At 38.5% G+C, this 20,191-nt stretch overlaps 1 protein-coding gene across 9 annotated transcripts in view; it reads left to right on the plus strand.

Moving 5' to 3' along the window:
- ryr1b (ryanodine receptor 1b (skeletal)) overlaps positions 1-20,191 on the plus strand; it is a 91,764-nt gene that overhangs the window by 38,135 nt on the left and 33,438 nt on the right. For 6 of the 9 annotated variants that reach the window (XM_041809750.1, XM_041809766.1, XM_041809783.1 and 3 more), the window contains 39 exons: positions 450-676; positions 1,760-2,204; positions 2,288-2,854; positions 2,974-3,174; positions 3,391-3,502; positions 3,609-3,758; positions 4,089-4,362; positions 4,483-4,600; positions 4,755-4,887; positions 5,094-5,188; positions 5,307-5,442; positions 5,527-5,710; positions 6,279-6,390; positions 6,504-6,624; positions 6,717-6,886; positions 7,029-7,249; positions 7,540-7,630; positions 7,903-8,043; positions 8,147-8,310; positions 8,532-8,610; positions 8,716-8,805; positions 8,940-9,080; positions 9,447-9,524; positions 9,623-9,698; positions 9,918-10,041; positions 10,251-10,366; positions 10,463-10,530; positions 11,150-11,271; positions 11,532-11,581; positions 14,651-14,711; positions 14,814-14,940; positions 15,033-15,141; positions 15,431-15,512; positions 15,818-15,948; positions 16,072-16,392; positions 17,245-17,485; positions 17,656-17,743; positions 17,840-17,932; positions 18,309-18,323. In XM_041809750.1, the coding sequence (XP_041665684.1) occupies positions 450-676; positions 1,760-2,204; positions 2,288-2,854; positions 2,974-3,174; positions 3,391-3,502; positions 3,609-3,758; positions 4,089-4,362; positions 4,483-4,600; positions 4,755-4,887; positions 5,094-5,188; positions 5,307-5,442; positions 5,527-5,710; positions 6,279-6,390; positions 6,504-6,624; positions 6,717-6,886; positions 7,029-7,249; positions 7,540-7,630; positions 7,903-8,043; positions 8,147-8,310; positions 8,532-8,610; positions 8,716-8,805; positions 8,940-9,080; positions 9,447-9,524; positions 9,623-9,698; positions 9,918-10,041; positions 10,251-10,366; positions 10,463-10,530; positions 11,150-11,271; positions 11,532-11,581; positions 14,651-14,711; positions 14,814-14,940; positions 15,033-15,141; positions 15,431-15,512; positions 15,818-15,948; positions 16,072-16,392; positions 17,245-17,485; positions 17,656-17,743; positions 17,840-17,932; positions 18,309-18,323 (5,874 nt within the window). The remainder of the gene's footprint in view (positions 1-449; positions 677-1,759; positions 2,205-2,287; positions 2,855-2,973; positions 3,175-3,390; positions 3,503-3,608; positions 3,759-4,088; positions 4,363-4,482; positions 4,601-4,754; positions 4,888-5,093; positions 5,189-5,306; positions 5,443-5,526; positions 5,711-6,278; positions 6,391-6,503; positions 6,625-6,716; positions 6,887-7,028; positions 7,250-7,539; positions 7,631-7,902; positions 8,044-8,146; positions 8,311-8,531; positions 8,611-8,715; positions 8,806-8,939; positions 9,081-9,446; positions 9,525-9,622; positions 9,699-9,917; positions 10,042-10,250; positions 10,367-10,462; positions 10,531-11,149; positions 11,272-11,531; positions 11,582-14,650; positions 14,712-14,813; positions 14,941-15,032; positions 15,142-15,430; positions 15,513-15,817; positions 15,949-16,071; positions 16,393-17,244; positions 17,486-17,655; positions 17,744-17,839; positions 17,933-18,308; positions 18,324-20,191) is intronic. The other 3 variants (XM_041809817.1, XM_041809775.1, XM_041809801.1) reach the window with 1 other exon arrangement.

The raw sequence follows: 20,191 nt of genomic DNA on the forward strand, positions 1-20,191 counted from the left end.
TCATCTTCATAATCTTCATTATTTCTTCTTACATCATACTTTTATTCTTTGTTGGAGCTATTGTATTGACTAGAATTTTCCTGAGATTAATTATTTATAAGTTTTCATGCCTTTTGCTGTTTCTCTGGTATTACATAATAATGTGTTTAAATCATTTTGGTAGCCAACCTAAAACAGTTGAACAGAAGGGAATAGGCTTTCTTCTTATTGGAACAAAACCAAACATTTGGTGTTACAAGGAAGGAAGGAACTAAAGTCACATGGAAACAAAAAGAGTGAAAAAAAAGAAATATAGAAACACTTGTTTTGGCAAGGAAGTGTAAAATTATTGTACTTCTGGGCAGAAAGAAGGGATTTGAAGAAGTAATTTACCCCCTTTGCTTACTATATTGTCCTTTTATTCTATGATGGTCTATGTCTCATACTTTCTTGCTCTTTATTGTTCTCAGAACATAATGCCAATCTCAGCAGCCATGTTCCGCAGTGAGCGGATGAACCCCGTCCCCCAGTGCCCTCCGAGGCTGGATGTCCAGCTGCTTACTCCAGTTATCTGGAGTCGTATGCCCAATCACTTCCTCAACCCAGAAGTGGGCAGAGTGAGTGAGAGGTTGGGCTGGATGGTGGAGTGCACTGAACCTCTTATCATGATGGCTCTGCACATCCCTGAGGAGAACAGGTCAGAAATATAACATTTTTCTGCACAGTAATTTAGGTCAGAATTTTGATTAGCAGTGGATCCAGGAACTACATTTTTTTCATAGGGCCATTAAATTAAAAGTACAGTATGTAGAAGTTTTGTACTATCTGAATTAATTACAAAATAAATAAAACTATGTTTTAGATTTTTTAGTTGAGTTAAGTTACCTCACGCAATGCCCCCAAACAGGATAGGTGGTGTTGATAATGGATGGACACATTACCTAAATGACACTACCTCAAATATTTCCATTAGTTTAAGCCAGGAAAATTCTTAATTTTTATAGTTGTAATGGGATGTGTTATGCTATAACAGACTTTTATGAAATGATCTTATTTATATTAAAAAAATGCTTAACTGATACATAGGTGCAAAAACAAATGGAGGCAGAGAACAATGGGGGAAGTTAAGATGATTAGATATGGCCTGTAACCTGATGTGTTGAATCAAGGTAGCATTTACAAATGCCTACAGTGCCATAATTTATACCTTTGTTTTGAGTTTTTTCTTTGTTTTTAAAAATTTATTTATTTATTTATTTTTTATAAAGGCGATTTAGCAGAGAACCAAAGAAAGAGCTGTGCAATTTTCCAAAATGGCTTCAATAATGTAATAACTGCCTTGGAAACAAAATAAGAATAAAAGCATGATGTGAAAGCACAGGTAGTCATCATTAAAAGAAAGAATAGAAGAAAAAAGAAAAAAGATCAGGTTTTTACATTCAAAAGTGTATGGGAAGTGTTACCACATACCTTAGATTCAAATTTGGGACGTATTGAAAGGCGTCTATAACCCGGCAGTAAATCTGCTACGGAACACATTGGTTGTCAACTCTCTGTCCCTGTGAAATTAACCATTCAGTTCAAAATTCAACATAATTCTGAGTGTGTTCAAGCACAACACTACTCATAATACCACATCATTCTTTTCATTGCTTCTATTGAGAGCCCCCATGGCATGTTTTGTGCTTAAGATTTTATCATAGGAATTCTTCAGAAATATCCCCTGATTTTTCTATCACCTTATCAGATTGAATCTCATGTGTGTGTATTTTCTTTTCAGGTGTATTGACATCTTGGAGCTATCAGAGCGTCAGGATCTGATGAAGTTCCACTACCACACTCTCATGCTCTACTGTGCCGTTTGTGCACTTGGCAATAACCGTGTGGCTCATGCCTTGTGTAGCCACGTGGATGAATCCCAGCTTTTCTATGCCACTGAGAACACCTATCTGCCTGGACCTCTCCGTAGTGGCTACTATGACCTCCTCATTAGTATACACCTTGAATCTGCCAAACGAGCACGCCTGGGTACCAACAGGGAGTTTATCGTCCCCATGAATGAAGAGACTCTGAGCATCCACCTCTATCCTGATGCAAAGAAGGCTCATTCTCTCCCAGGTGTCGGCCTCACCACCTGCTTACGCCCCAAGCTTCATTTCTCATCCATCAACTTTGTTGGCACAGACCCTGACCTGTACACCATTAGTCCCATTTTTCCCCTAGAGGTAAGAGACAAAAAGGTTTGCATTGGAAAGATATAAGAAGTTTTAGTTGCCTTTTGCTGATTTTGTACTCATTCCCCCTTCAGGAGCTGAAGACCAGGGCCATTAGTATGCTAACAGAGGCTGTGTTGGATGGTAGCCAGGCAATGCGGGATCCTGTAGGAGGCAGTGTGGAGTTTCACTTCGTCCCAATCCTGAAGCTTATAAATACACTGCTCATAATTGGCATCTTCAACGATGACGACACCAAGCACATCCTGAAGATGATTGATCCAAATGTTTTCAGTGGAAAAGAGGAAGAGGAGGAGGAAGAGAAAGCTGAGGAGGGCGGAGCTGCTGAAGGAGAAGGAGAGGAAGCAGAGGAGGAGGAAAAAGATGAGGAAGCAGAGGAAGATGAAGGGGTTGGGGAGGAGGAAGAGGAGGAGATAAAAGAACTAGAAAAGGCAGAACATGAGGAGGGAGAAGCTGAGCCTAAAGAGGAGGGAGAGGAAGGGGATAAGGAGGAGGGAGAGGCCAAAGGAGGAAAAGTGGATGGAGAAAATGTGGAGGAGGAGAAGGAGGCAGAGGCAGTGGAAGCAGAAGCCAAAGAGGAGGAGGAAGGACCTGAAGAGGGACTACTCCAGATGACACTGCCAGAATCTGTCAAACTCCAGGTCATTTTGATAGTTTAACATGTTCTACTTTTCATCCCCAGGCAGCTTAGCAGAAATCACATCCTTCAAATGTCTTTTAAATCCTAAAATATTACTCCTGTCATTTCTACCTCATACAGGTGTGTACGCTCCTACAGTTCTTCTGTGACTGTGAGCTACGACACAGAGTGGAAGCTATTGTGGCCTACTCAGACCAGTTTGTTCATGATATTCAGAACAACCAACGTGTTCGTTATAACCTCTTAATGAGGGCTTTTACCATGTCAGCTGCTGAGACAGCACGAAGGACCCGCGAGTTCCGCTCACCACCACAAGACCAGGTACTCATTATGAGTTTACCTTTGAATTTTCACAATCACCATATGTTGGCTGGTTTTTCATACCTGAAGGTTTGTTTTAAAGATACTGCTTTACGTTAAATGAATGAGAGAACAAAAGAGGAACACTAGCAACTTTAAAATATGTCATGCTTAAATAGAAGAAACTAAACAGAGAAAACATTCTGATGGGATTTTTTGAATTTGTTTTTCTGTAAGGTTCTCTTGCTGACCAACTTCAAGCATGGTCCAGAAGATGAGGAGTGTCCAGTGCCTGAGGAGGTGCGGGACACTCTGTCAGACTTCCACAATGACCTCCTGCTTCACTGTGGTAGGGATTTTTTTTTTAAAGATCCCTCTTAACTTTTACATATGTCAATGACTTTCTTATGTGAAAATCATTGGACTTTAAATGATAACCTCTAATTTATACATAGGTATACATATTGAGGAGGAGGCTGAGGAGGAAGAGGTTGATACTTCACTAAGGGGCAGACTCCTCAGTCTGGTCGACAAGGTCAAAAACTTGCGCAAGAAGAAGGAGGAGGAGGAGGAGAAGCCAGAAGTCGAGGAGGAGCCAAAACCAAGTAAGAGAAGGGAACTTGACTGAAAGACTTGATAATTTCCATAAAAATACCTGAACCCAGGGGCGCAGGTGGCCTAGTGGTTTAAGGCGTCCCCCATGTATGTGATTGGTCCGGGTTCAAATCTGGCCCGTTGCACTTTCCCACGTGTCTCTCCCCAGCTCTCTCATCCCTGTTTCCAATTCTATCCATCGTCCTTCTTTGTCAATAAAGACATAAAACCCCAAAAAATAAATCTTAAAAAAAATTAAATAAATACCTGAACCCTGACAAATCAAATCCTAACACATAAAAGTGCAATATACTGTGCCTCTCTTTGTCCCCTCCACCCAGGCACCCTTCAGGAGTTGATCTCCCACACCATGATACACTGGGCTCAGGAGTCATTCATTCAGAACCCTGAGCTTGTGCGTCTGATGTTCAGCCTGCTCCACAGGCAGTATGATGGGCTTGGAGAGCTGATCCGAGCACTGCCCAAGGCCTACGCCATCAATGCCATATCTGTTCAGGACACCATGGACCTGCTTGAGTGTTTAGGTCAGATACGTTCATTGCTGATTGTTCAAATGGGCCCAGAAGAGGAGAGACTCATGATCCAGAGCATCGGGTCAGTATCGGGGTCATAAAATATACTAAGTATACTGAGTATCAGTAGTGTGATGAAAATGAAAGTTATGTGATATTTGCTACTTAAATAATGCTAGAATGTATCATGTTATGTTTTCAGGAACATCATGAACAACAAGGTGTTCTATCAACACCCCAATCTGATGAGAGCTCTTGGTATGCATGAGACAGTCATGGAGGTGATGGTCAACGTATTGGGTGGTGGAGGAGACTCAAAGGTAACCACTGATTTTCAATTTGTTATATTAACTTGATTTTCTGTTTCTCAGTCTTAACAGAATATTTCAGAGACTTATTGGACCTTTGATTTCAGTTTTGGGCCAGAGAGGACAGGGGGCAGAAATAACCATTTTACCTTTTCTCTCTCTTCAGGAGATTAGATTCCCCCAAATGGTGACCAACTGCTGTCGTTTCCTGTGTTATTTCTGCCGTATCAGCCGACAGAATCAGCGTGCCATGTTTGACCATCTGAGCTACTTGCTACAGAACAGTGGCATTGGCTTGGGTCAGTGTCAGCCACTTCATTATGTTTGTTGTACTGTCCATAGCAGGATTTTGTAACTACTGTATAAAAAGTCTGTCTGTGTTCATTTTGAATAATTCATAATTGTATTTAAATTGTATCCTGCCCTCATTTTGCGGAGGTTTGGTGCCTGTATGAAATACAAATAAACAAACATTGACCCTCTGCATTAAATTTTACTTTTGTAGGTATGCGAGGGTCCACACCTTTGGATGTGGCTGCAGCTTCCTGCATTGACAACAATGAGCTGGCCTTGGCTCTACAAGAGCAGGACCTGGAAATGGTTTGAGAAAATTACAGAAATGACTAGAATGTAAAACAAATTGATTCAAACAGTGGGCTTGTTAGCTGATGATTATAGTCTGATAAGCTCTTTGTGTCTCTGATGTCTATTTATGTAGGTGGTAACATACTTGGCTGGCTGTGGACTGCAGATGTGTCCAATGCTCCTTTCTAAAGGCTACCCTGACATTGGCTGGAACCCATGTGGAGGAGAGAGATACCTGGACTTCCTCCGCTTTGCTGTCTTTGTTAATGGTCAGCACCTGTTATGCTGTCACCATATTTGTAGTTTTGAGATGTGTGTACCTTTCATTTACAGTAGTTTTTGGTTGTTCACAGGAGAGAGCGTGGAGGAGAATGCCAATGTCGTAGTACGTCTGCTCATTCGTCGGCCGGAGTGCTTTGGCCCAGCCCTGAGAGGTGAGGGGGGTAACGGTCTGCTGGCTGCTATGGAGGATGCCATCAAGATCTCTGAAGATCCAGCTAGAGATGGACCCACTGTCAAAAAAGACAGGCGTTTCATGTAAGTGATGGCATAGTCAGTGCCACCCTTAATGGAGGGAAAATGGCAAAACTTTCCAGGGCCCAAATTCATGGAGGTTGGCAAAGTCATGGTCCATCCTGAATTTAAGCAATAACTATCTTTAATTTAAAACCTGCATACCTATTTGTACTTACCAACGCAACAAAAATACAGATTTTCTATAAGTCTTAATTTTGTAATATCATTGCAATTATGGGATCACTGGACCAGGACAGTAATGTCTGCATGTACAGCCAATGATAAGACCTGCAAAATTTTTTTATTAGCCCCCAACACTGATAGGAGGCAGACCCAGGAGGCAATGTTGACGTGGGGCCTGGTGCTAACATTACAGATGCATCTGGTGATATTATTGAAGGGCATCTAGGGAGGGCCTATTTACTGGGTCTTTTGGGAGCCCAGTCATTTTTGTTGGCAAAATGGGTTTAATAATTTGAATTCAGGCTTATCACCTCTAAATTTGTGATTACAAGAAATTGATAGAGGTTGATTTTTTTTTTAATTAGAAACTTTGATGCTAATGTTGATTTTTTCCCTTGATTGCTAGGTTTGGAGGTGAGGAGCAGCATGAGGAAAACCGTGTACATCTAGGAAATGCCATCATGTCATTCTACTCTGCCCTTATTGATCTGCTGGGTCGCTGTGCCCCTGAGATGCATGTGAGTAGAACTGCTTTTTACACCACTGATTTAGCAAAGACTCTTGGTACTTAAGCTCAGCATATGGTTGTGGTGAATCTCATACAGCATATCTGAAATTTTTCAATCTACAGCTGATCCAAGCAGGCAAAGGTGAGGCTTTAAGGATCAGGGCCATCCTGAGGTCTCTGGTGCCCATAGAGGACCTAGTGGGAGTCATCAGCTTGCCTGTGCAGATTCCTGCTTACGGCAAAGGTTAGATACCAAGCCAGAATCCTGCATGGATGCATCATTTGTTAATATTTTGTCAACATCCTGTAACATAATTTCTCCTCTCAAAACCACAGATGGTCAGATTATCGAGCCAAAGATGTCTGCCAGTTTTGTGCCAGACCACAAGGCCTCTATGGTGCTGTTCCTTGATAGAGTGTACGGAATCGAAAACCAAGACTTCTTGCTTCATGTGCTGGAGGTTGGCTTCCTTCCTGACATGAGAGCAGCAGCTTCTCTGGACACCGTGAGTGGGAAAAACACACATTATAAGGAAAAAAGAAATCATCATTTCTGTCAACATCAACAATGTCCAAGATTGTGTGACTTAATAAATCCCTCCACAAAATACTACAGAACAGTTTTTCTGTCCTCCTTTCTAACTATAGGTTGCATTCAGTACAACTGAAATGGCCTTGGCACTGAACCGCTACCTCTGTTCAGCTGTGCTGCCTTTGCTCACTAAGTGTGCCCCATTGTTTGCTGGGACTGACCACCGTGCCATCATGATTGACTCCATGCTCCACACCATCTACCGTTTGTCCCGTGGCCGAGCTCTTACCAAGGCTCAGAGGGACGTCATTGAGGAATGCCTCATGTCTCTTTGCAAGTAAGTGTTATCCCTTTTTACCTGTTCAGAAAGCTGTGAAGTATATGAGTGGCTGTAAATGCCATAATCCACTTTGGCCCTCTTGTAGACAAATATTCTCCTAACACACATACATTTTAACTCAGACATATATATTCGAAGAATATGTATGCATTTAAGAGAAGATATTTGTATGAGAATCTGTACATGTGTGTAAGTATTTGTGAGAAGGTCACCACATTCTGCTTGCAGATAACAGTATATCCCTTTTCACCATTTTAACTTCTCCTGAATGTTGCTGACTTTGACAGGTACCTTCGACCCTCCATGCTGCAGCACCTGCTTAGACGGCTTGTATTTGATGTGCCCATCCTTAATGAATATGCAAAGATGCCTCTGAAGGTTTGTAAGATTTTATTTTTGTAGCATTTGTTTTTTTTAAACTATATTTAACCACTTTCAAGAATTATGCTGTGTGAAATATATGAAATTAATTAAATTTTGCTCAGTATGTTCACAAAATACAAATGGGTCTGTGTTAAAAAGACATGGATTGGAGGGATTGTTTTTGGTGGAAGCAATTACGTCACCAATGCAAAGATTAATTTTCATTGATGACTTAATTAACTGGAAGTTATAATGCAAATTCATCCTCTGTAATTTGATTGTTTCAGCTGTTGACTAATCACTATGAGCGCTGTTGGAAGTACTACTGCTTGCCTAATGGGTGGGCTAATTTCGGGGTCACCTCAGAGGAGGAGCTGCATCTTTCTCGTAAACTTTTCTGGGGAATCTTTGAATCTTTGGCACACAAGGTGAGAGATCAATTTATTGCTTTACACATGCAGTGTTGTAATTATGAGTAGTTTGGTTTGTGTTGCCATTAACTTGAATCTCCTGTTATTTTACTAACCCTAGAAATTTGATGCTGAGCTCTTCAAGATCGCCATGCCCTGCCTCTGTGCCATAGCAGGAGCCATTCCGCCCGACTATGTGGATGCAACCTATTCCTCTCACACTGAGAAGAAGGCCTCGGTGGATGCTGAAGGCAACTTTGACCCTAAACCTGTGGAGACCACAAAGTGAGCAGAAAAATATATCAACACAGATGTCCCAGTTTCACAGTGCCAGTGATAAATTATTGATACACAATATGTCAAGATGATCTAGCAGGCATATAAAGATCATCATATTCAATTGCAGACAAAAATGTTTATATAAGTACACAGGATCCAGCAAGGTGAATAGGCAGTCCCTGGTTAAATTGATCTATGACCTGATTATTATGCTGTTTTTTTCGCAGCACTATTATCCCTGAGAGGTTGGATGCCTTCATCAACAAGTATGCAGAGCACACCCATGACAGATGGGCCTTTGAAAAGGTCAGTTACCAAAAATGGAAATCATTGTTAACTGAAATGTGTATTGATTATGTAAATATGTTAGTAATTTGTAATACTAATCTTAACGTTTGTTTTCATTTTTAGATTCAGAACAACTGGACCTATGGAGAAGTTTTAGATGAGAACGCTAAGACTCACCCAATGCTCAGGCCATATAAAACATTCTCTGAAAAGGTAATGTTGAACAACAGCCAATCCACTCTTACCCCTTCTTTGCTTCTATTAGCCCTGATTTCCTCTTTGGAGGAAGTACTGCAAGAGTAAATTTTAGTACCTACTTTTAAATTTACGCTTTCTCTGTTTCTCAGGACAAGGAAATTTATCGTTGGCCAATCAAAGAGTCAATCAAAGCCATGCTGGCCTGGGAGTGGACCTTGGAAAAAGCCAGGGATGGGGAGGAAGAGGTTGAGAAGAAGGGCACAACCCGCAAAATCTCCCAGACTGCTCAGGTAAAAGAGAGACAAGTGGAAAACGCACAGTATTCTGGAGAATTCCTGTTAACTATAGAGTAATATTTGAGATGGTGTTTCTAATGCAGTGGTGCATCTACTGGCCAAGTGGAACCAATATTTTCTTACTTTGTTTCTCATCTATCTTAACAAACCTTAATTCTGCTAATAAAGCAAGTACTCATCTGAAAATACTTGTAACACAGAATCAGTTGTTTTTAAATCAATTGAAAGATTATAGTGCAAAATTCTAAATGCAGTTCCCCTAAGCATTATTAGATATTTCTGACTTGGAACAAGACAAATCAGCATGCTACAGTTTTTGCGATGCATCACTCATCTGCATGGTTTGTCTTTTGTATTCAGGCTACATATGATCCCAGTCATGGATACAACCCTCAGCCAGTAGACATCGCAGGAATGGCCCTGTCCAGAGAGCTGCAGGTATGAATCTCTCAGTCTTCCACAGCAGTGATAGACCTTCTATTTACTGTCAACATTTATCATAACACTATGAATTAATTTTCTGGCCCTGCATGCAGTCTATGGCTGAGCAATTGGCTGAGAACTATCATAACACTTGGGGTAGGAAGAAGAAGTTGGAGCTGCAGTCCAAAGGTAAGAGGTGTATTTTTTACTTATCTTGGAATTTTGATTTTACTGGTGGCTAAAGTAGTACTTGTAGTCTGCTAAGTTAAACAAACAAGGCATGACCCTGATCAAGGCTACATGCCGAAACGCGTCGGTCTAATGAAGTTGTTCTTTTAACTACAAGTGTTGCTGGAGATTTCTGTTCTCTTCAAGTTAAACAAACAAAAAACCTTGTTCCTCTGGTAGGTGGTGGCACCCATCCTTTGCTTGTGCCTTATGACACCCTGACGGCTAAAGAGAAGGCCAGGGACAGAGAGAAGGCCCAGGACCTGCTCAAGTTCCTCCAGCTTAATGGATATGCTGTGACTAGGTAAAATAACCACTAGCATGTTGCATATTTATTTCCTTTTTTAAATTGTTGTGTTTTTGCCTTTATTAGAGAAACAGGATAGTAGATACAGCTTTGAGTACTACAGCCTCTATACATGAGGTGTACTGACACAACAAGGCTATTGACCTATATGTTACATATTATTTCCCTTTTCTTTTGTTTTTACTGCTTATTTTCTTCATCCTCAGGGGCCTGAAAGACATGGAGCAGGATATTTCCTCCATCGAGAAGCGTTTCGCCTATGGCTTCCTCCAGAAGCTTCTGAAATGGATGGACATCGCCCAGGAGTTTATTGCTCATCTTGGTGCTGTGATTTAATGGATTCTTAACTTTTTTAACATATGTTCAGACAAGCTACTGCTGAATGGTAACTGGCTTGCTTTATATGTTTCTTCCACAGAGGCCGTGGTCAGCAGTGGTAGGGTGGAAAAATCCCCACATGAACAAGAGATTAAATTCTTTGCCAAGGTAAGCTTTTTAATTTTTTTATGAGTTCCTTTTTATCTTTTATATTGAATCTTGTCCTTGATCCTTTAAATTCCATTAATATGTATTTTTTAATTGATCTAATATTTTATTATTAGATCAATCATTTTAATAAAAGGTACATTTTTTGTTATCCTAGTTAATTTGCTGATTATTTCATTGAATTTGGATAAATTACTTTATCAAAGTACAACTAAAGATAATAATTAACCACCCAATATGGAGATTTTTTTTAATGTATTTTATGTTTGATTTTGTATCTTCATTTTTTTTATCCTATATTTTAATTTTATGTATTTTACTGTCTATTTTTTGCCCAATGTCATGCCTGTTGGATCCCTTAATGTTATTAATCTTCTGTTTTTAACTCTGTCAACCACTGTCATTGCTGTTCTGTGCAATGGTGCTCTATAAATAAAGATACCTTGCCCTGTTTGCCTCTGCCTGAAGACAAGGTTTATAAGGTGGAATTTAATAATATTGCCATAATCTTAAGACATTTAGAGGCTTGCAGAAAAATGCTTAACAAAGTGTTCGTCTTGCCAAAGTTGGTGGTTTGAATATGGATCCCCCATTCATACACCATCTGTTCCCTTTATAGATCCTTTTGCCCCTGGTAAACCAGTACTTCAAGAACCACTGCCTCTACTTTCTTTCCACCCCTGCCAAAGTCTTGGGAAGTGGAGGGCATTCCTCCAATAAGGAGAAGGAGATGATTGCCAGGTATGTGCTGTAAAAGGTTAGACTATTCAAATTTAAAGACTGCTTGAACTCTACTGTGTATTTTTCCTTTAGCACAGTACTTTGAGGGTGACAGTGTCTGTCCTCTCCCTGGTCCATGTCTCTTCATCTGTCTTCTACTGTGCAATATCTTTTTTCCCTTGACCTCCCTTTTGCTTTCTGTGTCACTTCGAACATCTCTCCTGCCCTGTTTGCCCTTACCGTCCTCTCCCTCCGTTTCCTCTCTTCTCCTCCTACCTCAGTATCTTCTGTAAGTTGGCTGCTTTGGTGAGGCACAGAGTATCCCTTTTTGGTAAGGAATCTGCATGGTGGCGTGATGCCCTGTCACCATTCCTGTCCATTTGTGTGTTTTTATGTCCTGTTATTTTTATTCCTTAAGATCTTCCGTACTTCTTACCATTTACATACTAATCTCATTAACATTGTATCACATTTAGTTAGTCCTCCAATGCTCTCATTGCTTTCTTCCCCTCACTGGATTTTCTCATCTAATGCTTCTCTCTATTTAGCTTCTGCTTGGCTTTGGTTTTCTGCAACCTGGGGCCAGATGCATAAAACTGTGTTTTTGCAGATGCATTGCTTATACATCAGATCCCAGGCATTTTTAAACCGTCTGTTTTGCTTTTAAGATGTAGACTCAGATTGGTGCTCATAACTGAAGGTTATGAATGGTGGCATGAGGTTTGATATGGAACAAAAAAATGTAGCTGAATGACAATAAAGAATATACTGTATATCTTGATACTTTTTTAGGGCGTTGTCAAAATACTATAGTTTAAAATTTTGATATAGTTTTAGTAACATTCAAACAATGCTGGTTGGATAATGAGATTTATTTTTGTTCTCTCAAAATAAACAAAACAATTAAGAAGGACAAAGTGAAATTTCAGAAGCTACAAGGTAACTGAAAGGGTGGAGGCTGAAGCTAGAGCTTATTTATAAACTTCTTAGCTCACAAAAAATATAAACATATTCATATCAGTTTAAATTTTACATGCTATATTTCATAATTAATGGTTCTTATACAGGTTTTTGAATCTGACCAGAGTACTGCATGTTTTCACATTTTTAAAAAAAGTATTCCACGGGATTCTCTCCTAACTGACAGACAATGAGGTTTTACATTTGTTCGTATCTTTAGTCTTTCAAATATAAATGTTTCTCTCATTGGGTTGTATCGACTGTCCCTCATTTTCAAACAACCTCTGGATACTTTGTGGGAACTATCCAGTTTTAGCTTTATACATTATTTGTATTGTATTTTACTCTACTTAGTCTGTATATTTCTTTAGTTGAAGGAATAGAGGCTCAGTTGGCTCATGATAGGAGTTTTTGCCTATGATTTGTATGGATTTCTTTTGCAATATAAAAAATATAGTTTGTGTATTTTTTTGTAGGTATTTCTCCAAACTTCTACACAGAATGTCATGTATGGGACAATAAGTATGTAGTAGAGTGCACAGAGAATGTCGGCTTAAAAGATCTTAAGCTTTATACAGAATTGCAATGGATTTGGACATTTTGGCTGTGACATAGTTTATGTGAGATTTCTAATTTAATTTAGTGTCAATTACTACACCTAAAAAGATGTTTTCACACACTGTTTTAATTTCAACTTCATTTATTCTAATCTTACTCTTGAGGTCTAATGCCCGATTTTGCTTTACCAAGGTAAAGTGAAAATGTGCTAGCATTAAACCATTTATCTATTGTTTTTAATTCTTTCTCCCCTGTATCCCGAAGTTGTTTTACACGTTCCCCACTACAAAAAATAGCAGTGTCATCAGCAAATACAAAACTCTTAACTGACTTAAAAACCAAGAATATATTATATTCAATATAATATATATCTTACAGTACAGTTTTATTAACAATGGTCCAAGTACCAAACCCTGTGGCACCAAGCACAATTCAAACCTTTAAAAGGTTTGAATTTAAGTTGATAATGTGCACATATTGATACCTTTCCTACAAACAGCTAGTTAGCCAATCATGAGCCAGCCCTCTGATACTGTACCTTTGTAATTTAGACAGTAATATATTACATTTATTATTTTAATGTATTGAAAACTGTTTGACACCAAGGCAAAAAATTAGAAGTCTGAGACACCAGCTGTGGTCAGTTTTTTGCTTTTAATTGTGTAGAAGATAATCTCCTACACACTGTCTAAATTAAAATAAAACCCTGGCATTTCTGTATATCAAGGTTGTCAAAAGTTTCTAACTCTTGAGTACTGTATATTTCAAAATGATAACATCTCAAATATTTAAATGATTGGTGGTATCAGAAAGCACAGAAATTTAATGCACCTCAGCCTTATTTTTGACTAAAAAAGATAGAGCACTTTCAAATACATTTGCAACATTTGAAAAAGAAAATGCCTCCTAAGTGGAAAATTGCAACAGTGAGTCAGAAAGAGTTTGATTTAAATTTTTTGATCATTTAAACTATAAAAAGCCCCCCATATTAGATGTCCAGGGTCTCTGTTGTTGTTGCAGTGGTATGAAATAGGTATGAGTACATTTGGTTATTACTAATGTCAGTGCTCCTAAATGAAATAAAATAAGTAAATTGATGCCTCCCCATTTTGACTAAACATTTCAAATATATTGTTCTGTGATCAATAAGCATATTATGGTTACTGGTTATTACTGTAAACATTTTTTGCTGAGCATTAGGTTCCTCATCTTTTTTTTTTTTTCAAATAGACATCAGCTATGTAGAGACAAATAATATTTTCTTACCCTATATCTAATTTTAAAACATGTGCATAAATCTCAAAAACCCAATATATTGCCCAGCCCCAGGTCAGGTATCCAGAAGACTTTCCTTGATATAGATAAAGAAGTATGCTTATTTTCAGTTAGTTTTATCTGAACAGCGGTAACCAGACCCTTCCAGACACTTCATACTGAGACTGTGCCCTTTAACTCACCTACACAGTACCAGATGGTACATGATAGCCAAAGTGCACCTCTCTTACTGATCTACCATTTGACTTTTATCCATGTCAGAAAATAAAAAGGCGTTTTTGCAGTTAATAAATGTCATTGAAATAGGTGGTACTGCACCATATAGTTAACATTGAACTGTTCCATTATACCTTGTTAAAGAAATCGCGGTGTTATGATGTATCTGTAATAAATAAAATGTAAGCTTTAAATGTTGTTTTGAGTTTGGTCAGTGTTTTGTAACAAGCTCTACCATGACTGTTTGCCTTGTTTTCTGTTTAAATATTTAACCTTAAGATGAAGTCTGCTGTTGTGAATAAATTTGCCTTTTAAAGTACATTAAGCTTCATGTGAAATGGATTTTTGTAGTGTTCTAAACTCTGACAACATCTTGGTTGTTTTGTTTCAGGAACGGATGCAGGTGCAGTGGTTAACTGTCTGCACATCCTTTCACGATCACTGGATGCCAGGTAATTTACATTCTATCCATATCTCATTCCTGGACAGACAGAAGATAGAAGCAGACTACGGGACATTTTTTTATATCTCTTTGTGTCTCAACTCTTCTTTAGGACTGTCATGAAATCAGGCCCTGAGATTGTGAAGGCAGGCCTACGTCAGTTCTTTGAGAGTGCTGCAGACGACATTGAAAAGATGGTTGAAAATCTGAAACTGGGCAAAGTATCCAGTAGAAACCAGGTCAGAGACAGCTCTGTACTGCATTTATTTTATTCTAGTGATTTTTGTTTTCTTTTCTGGCTAGTCTGTATTTGTGTATATTTTTTCTGTAGGTGAAGGGTGTGTCGCAGAACATCAACTATACTACCATAGCCCTGCTGCCAGTCCTCACGTCACTGTTCGACCATATCGCCCAGCACCAGTTTGGAGATGACGTCATATGTGAGTGAAGTTTGTCTGTTAAATAAACAGTTCACTGAGGCACTGGTGACCTAGTGGTTATTTTCCACACCCCATGTACAAATGCTGTTGTCTTCAAAGTTGACAGCCTGGGTTAAAATCTAACCTTTGACTCCTTTTACCATGTCATTCACCACTTTCTCTCCCTGATTTCTGACTAACCACAGTCCTCTTTCTCTCAGATAAGAACATAAAAAGCCCCCAAATAAATGAAAAAGTAATTTATTTGTTCTCTTAGCTCTGACTTAATCGCTTTTCTTTTCTTCCTCAGTGGATGACTTGCAAATATCCTGCTATCGTTTGATGTGCAGTATCTACTCTCTGGGAACAGTGAAGACTCCACATGCTGAAAAGTGAGTATTGACTTTGGTGGATTATCATAGATTAAAAACAAGTCTGAGAACATGTCTCTTATTAAAAAAATGCAATTATCTGGTCTTTGATTTTAAAGTCATGTGTTATTCAAATGTATGGAGGAAAAAGTTCCACAATGTACAGCATCCTCTGTCCATAGACCCTTATTGCACAGAAAAAATCTTAGGAGCCTCTTACTTGGAAAAACTGTCATTGCATGTCTTCATAGACTAATTTTTCTTTTGTTTTTATGATGTATTGTTCCTGTGATTGATGAGGATTTTCTGCTGTTTTCTTCTTTTAGACAGCGGCCAGCTCTTGGAGAGTGTTTGGCTCACTTAGCAGCAGCTATGCCCGTTGCCTTTCTTGAGCCAGCTCTAAATGAATTTAACACATTTTCTGTATACACTACTAAGACTCCCAGAGAAAGATCCAGTAAGTTTAAACATTTTCCTTGTAAATTCTATAGAGCAACACCAGGAGGAATTTATCCAAATGTCTTGATAAATGATTTCATTAAGATATCTTGATAGATAATAACTACTCACTCCTTCACAGTTTTGGGTCTTCCTAACCAAGTAGAGGAGCTGTGCCCCGACATCCCAGAGCTGGAGTTACTGATGAAGGAGATCCATGACCTGGCTGAGTCTGGGGCTCGATACACAGAAATGCCTCATGTCATTGAGATCACCCTGCCCATGTTGTGTAACTACCTACCCCGTTGGTGGGAGAGGGGCCTAGAGAATTTCCCAGAGCAGGAGGGTCAGATCTGCACTGCTGTCACCTCTGAGCATCTGAACCAGCTGTTGGGTAGCATCATGAAGATTGTGGTCAACAACCTGGGTATAGATGAGGCCTCCTGGATGAAGAGGTTGGCAGGTTAGTGAGAATATGGTCTATACCCCATTTTCTAAAAATAAAAGTCTTCATTATCCTTTATTTAAAGATAAGCCCAACAAACACTCAAATTCAAGCAACTGCATTTTTCTAATTTCTGGTCAATATATCTTTTTGACTTACCTAAAGCCACACTGACCTTACATATCCAGAAAAATATCTTCACCAATTATAAAACACAAAGCAGAATTGTATTTTCTGAACATGTCAACTAATTGGGAAAGTACATTTTACTTGCTGATGTTGACTGTCCTAAAATAAGATGTTCTATCTACATGAATAAGTAAATCTTATTTCAAGGCTCTGAACAAGTACAATTTGCTTGCCTCAAAAGATTCAGAATTCATTTAATTACACGAACATAAACAGCAAAATGCTGTTCTTCCCAAAACAGTGCTCAGGGGAAAGCAGGGGACATGGGCATAGAATAGGTGGGAATCAACCTGTTCTAAAATCATATTATCATAGATGTTTTTACTTATTTTTAAGCAATGCAGGACTTATTTTTTGTGTTTTAGACCTTGTGAAAAGATGTTTATCTGAACTTGTTAATTGTACTATGATCTGTATGACAAGAAATTAGATATGAGATATGTACACTGGCTTACATTTTTTGTTTTAAGAATTTGCAGTATGTAGACAATGAAAGAAATGCTGTTTTTTAATGCTTTATTGGTTACTTTTAAATATGTAACGCAGGCACTACATATGATTAATAAAGTACTAGTAAATTGTTCTTTATCCACATTTTTTGTTCAAGCAATATTTGGAAAATTCTTTGCTAACTCTTCCTAGTGCTAACAGCGGTTGATTCCTTTCTGTGCTCTTGTCCAGTGTTTGCCCAGCCCATTGTCAGCAGGGCCAAACCAGAGATGCTTAAATCACACTTCATCCCCACCATGGAAAAGCTAAAGAAGCGTAGCGGGAAGGTGGTGGCTGAGGAAGATCATCTGCGTATGGAGGGCAAGACAGAGGTTGACAGTGAAAATGGAACCATTAGAGATGAGTTTGCTGTGCTCTGTCGGGACCTTTACGCTCTCTACCCCTTGCTCATCCGCTACGTGGACAATAACAGGTTAGCTTGACTAGTTGATGAGAAAATGATAAATACTCCTGCATGACTTGAAATCAGTTAGCCTGTTTTTCCCTCAAGACCAAATGAAATAAGGTATATCTTTTCCCCAACCCTGAGGGACACATCTGGATCAAGTTCTTGAGTTATTCTGTTTTTGTTGTTGACTCTAGGGCAAGGTGGTTGACTTGTCCAGACCCAGATGCAGAGGAACTTTTTAGGATGGTTGGAGAGGTCTTTATATTCTGGTCTAAATCCCATGTAAGTTTTATACTTTATATTGATGTTTTAAAGTATATTTTGCTGTTGTTTTGTATCGTTTTTCCTTTACAATTGGACATGATTTGATGATTTCAGAACTTCAAGAGAGAGGAGCAGAACTTTGTTGTGATGAATGAAATCAACAACATGTCCTTCCTGACTGCAGACAGTAAGAGCAAGATGAGCAAGGTGAGAGTGGACAAGAAGGCAAAATGGCAGAGTAAATAAGCTTGTTACTTTATAAAATGTCTACATCTATCCATATCTTGAGCTGTAACTCATTAAGAACCTAACCTCTAATAATCAATGTTTCATTAACACCACCCATTCCGAGCAGGTTCTTACCTTTAAGTTGTTTTAGATAAAAGCAAAAGGTAAATGATTATTCTGTCGAGAATAATCATTTTCTACTATAGTAAAAGAGTGATAGACTATGGCATTGCCAATAAGATCCTTTTGAAGGAAAATTTCAGATGTATTATTAACTGATAAGGTAGTGATAGGAGTGTCCCTAACTGTGTTTTCTCCTTATATCCTGTGTCGGGGTTGGACGCTGGGCCACTAGGCCGGAGATGGAGAGGTTAGACTGTGTTTGTGCACGAGCGCTGTGCTGATCGCATGGCACCCTGGGTTTGGGGAGACATTTCATCAAGCTCTCCCATGGATTACCACACTTCTTACACACAGACCCCAATATTCACACACATACATACACACAGAAACTGGGTTTTTCACACATAGTTACCATCAGGGAGAAAGTCACTACATTAAGAAACAGCAATGTCACAAATATGCTTATGTATGGTTAAAATTATACTGTACTTAGAGTTATTTGAATGTGCTTATTTGTGAGTGGGACATATTTGTTATTATATTAAGAGGTGGGCACAGTAAATAAAAAACTGAACCCTATTAACTGATAATAATATCACAATAATAATAATAACTTTATTTGTATAGAACCTTTGAAAACAGAGGTTTACAAAGTGCTTTGACTATTAATCTGTTACCTTACAATACTGCTGAATTGTCCAGATTTCTATTGTTCCATCAGGCAGATCAGCTTGCAAAGCTTTAAACTGATACACTTGTTTTCTTCAGAGAATGACTGGACCAATCAGCTTTATTTGAGGAGAAAGAGGCAGGAGCTACAGGTGTGGTTGGGTTGCACTACAAGCCTGTAAACATGGCAGCCAGTAAAGAGATTATCAGGATGCTGATAATCAATATATCAATAACCAATAATATAGCTGCAATTTCATCAGAACTGAACAACATTTCTTATGCAAAGAGCTGCACTGAAAGCATTTTTGGTGGACAAAAAGGTTTTTGCTCTTATTTGCTTGGGCTTCACCAAGAGTTCAATTTATCACCTTGTGCCACTGATAGTGAACGATGATAACAGTTGCCTGTTAAGCTTGGGTTATGTTGTTTACTCCTAAGAAGTGACACATGCCTACTATATGTTGTAAATTGCTCTGATTGGCTCATAATGAATATGATAGATGGGCTGTTTCTCCAACCACCCTCCAAGTGTTTTTTTTTTTATTTCAAAGGTTCTGCCTTTCCCTAACACAGTCTATGAGGTGTTACCCAGAAAGATGTGAAATCCAACATCCATCCCATGCTATAGATATTTGAAACAGCCGATCAAGTGTGTCTGTTTAGTCAGTCTGTTAACAAAGATGTTAACCTAATCCATGATTTCTACTCAAAATTAATGAAAGTTCACAATCATGTTAAAACCTTATAAAAGTCCAACAGTCCACTTTGGAGCTGTCAGTGGGTTTTATCCTCAGTACTATCATCCAAACTGCTGTGTATAAGAATCAAACCCTGCATTGCTAGAGAGTCATGACTTTTGTAATTCTGACAATTTCAAGATCCAGCCAACACAGCCACCACGATCTATGTGTGTATGACTTTGTCAGACCAAACTAGAGATGGGCATTTGGAAGAAACCTGCCAACTCGAGCATCTACAATGTTAACAATCAATTAATTGATTCATCGTTACGTATGTATAAAAACATACATACATGGGCATATATATATATATATATATATATATATATATATATATATATATATATATATACATATATATATATATAGGAAAATGTTATATATATATGTATATATATATATATATATAACATTTTCCTATATAACAAAAACAGGTAACTAATGAGTGTGTTTCTCAATTATTTATTTTTTTCACCCTTCAAAAGCCTAGGGCTCTTAAACATAAACAAGGCATGGTCTATTGTATTACCTATTGCAGGGATGCGCAAAAAAATATGCAAGCAACTCAAAAACTATTCAAACCCCAAAACAACCACAACAAACAATAGCTGTAGTTGGCTGCCATTTTTTTAACAAAATAAAGTTAGAAGGAATCCTATGTCAATAGCCCATCATATATCAGAAAGCGGGCCTCATAAAAAAA

The sequence above is a fragment of the Cheilinus undulatus genome, linkage group 2, assembly GCF_018320785.1.
Source record: "Cheilinus undulatus linkage group 2, ASM1832078v1, whole genome shotgun sequence".
NCBI lineage: Eukaryota > Metazoa > Chordata > Actinopteri > Labriformes > Labridae > Cheilinus > Cheilinus undulatus.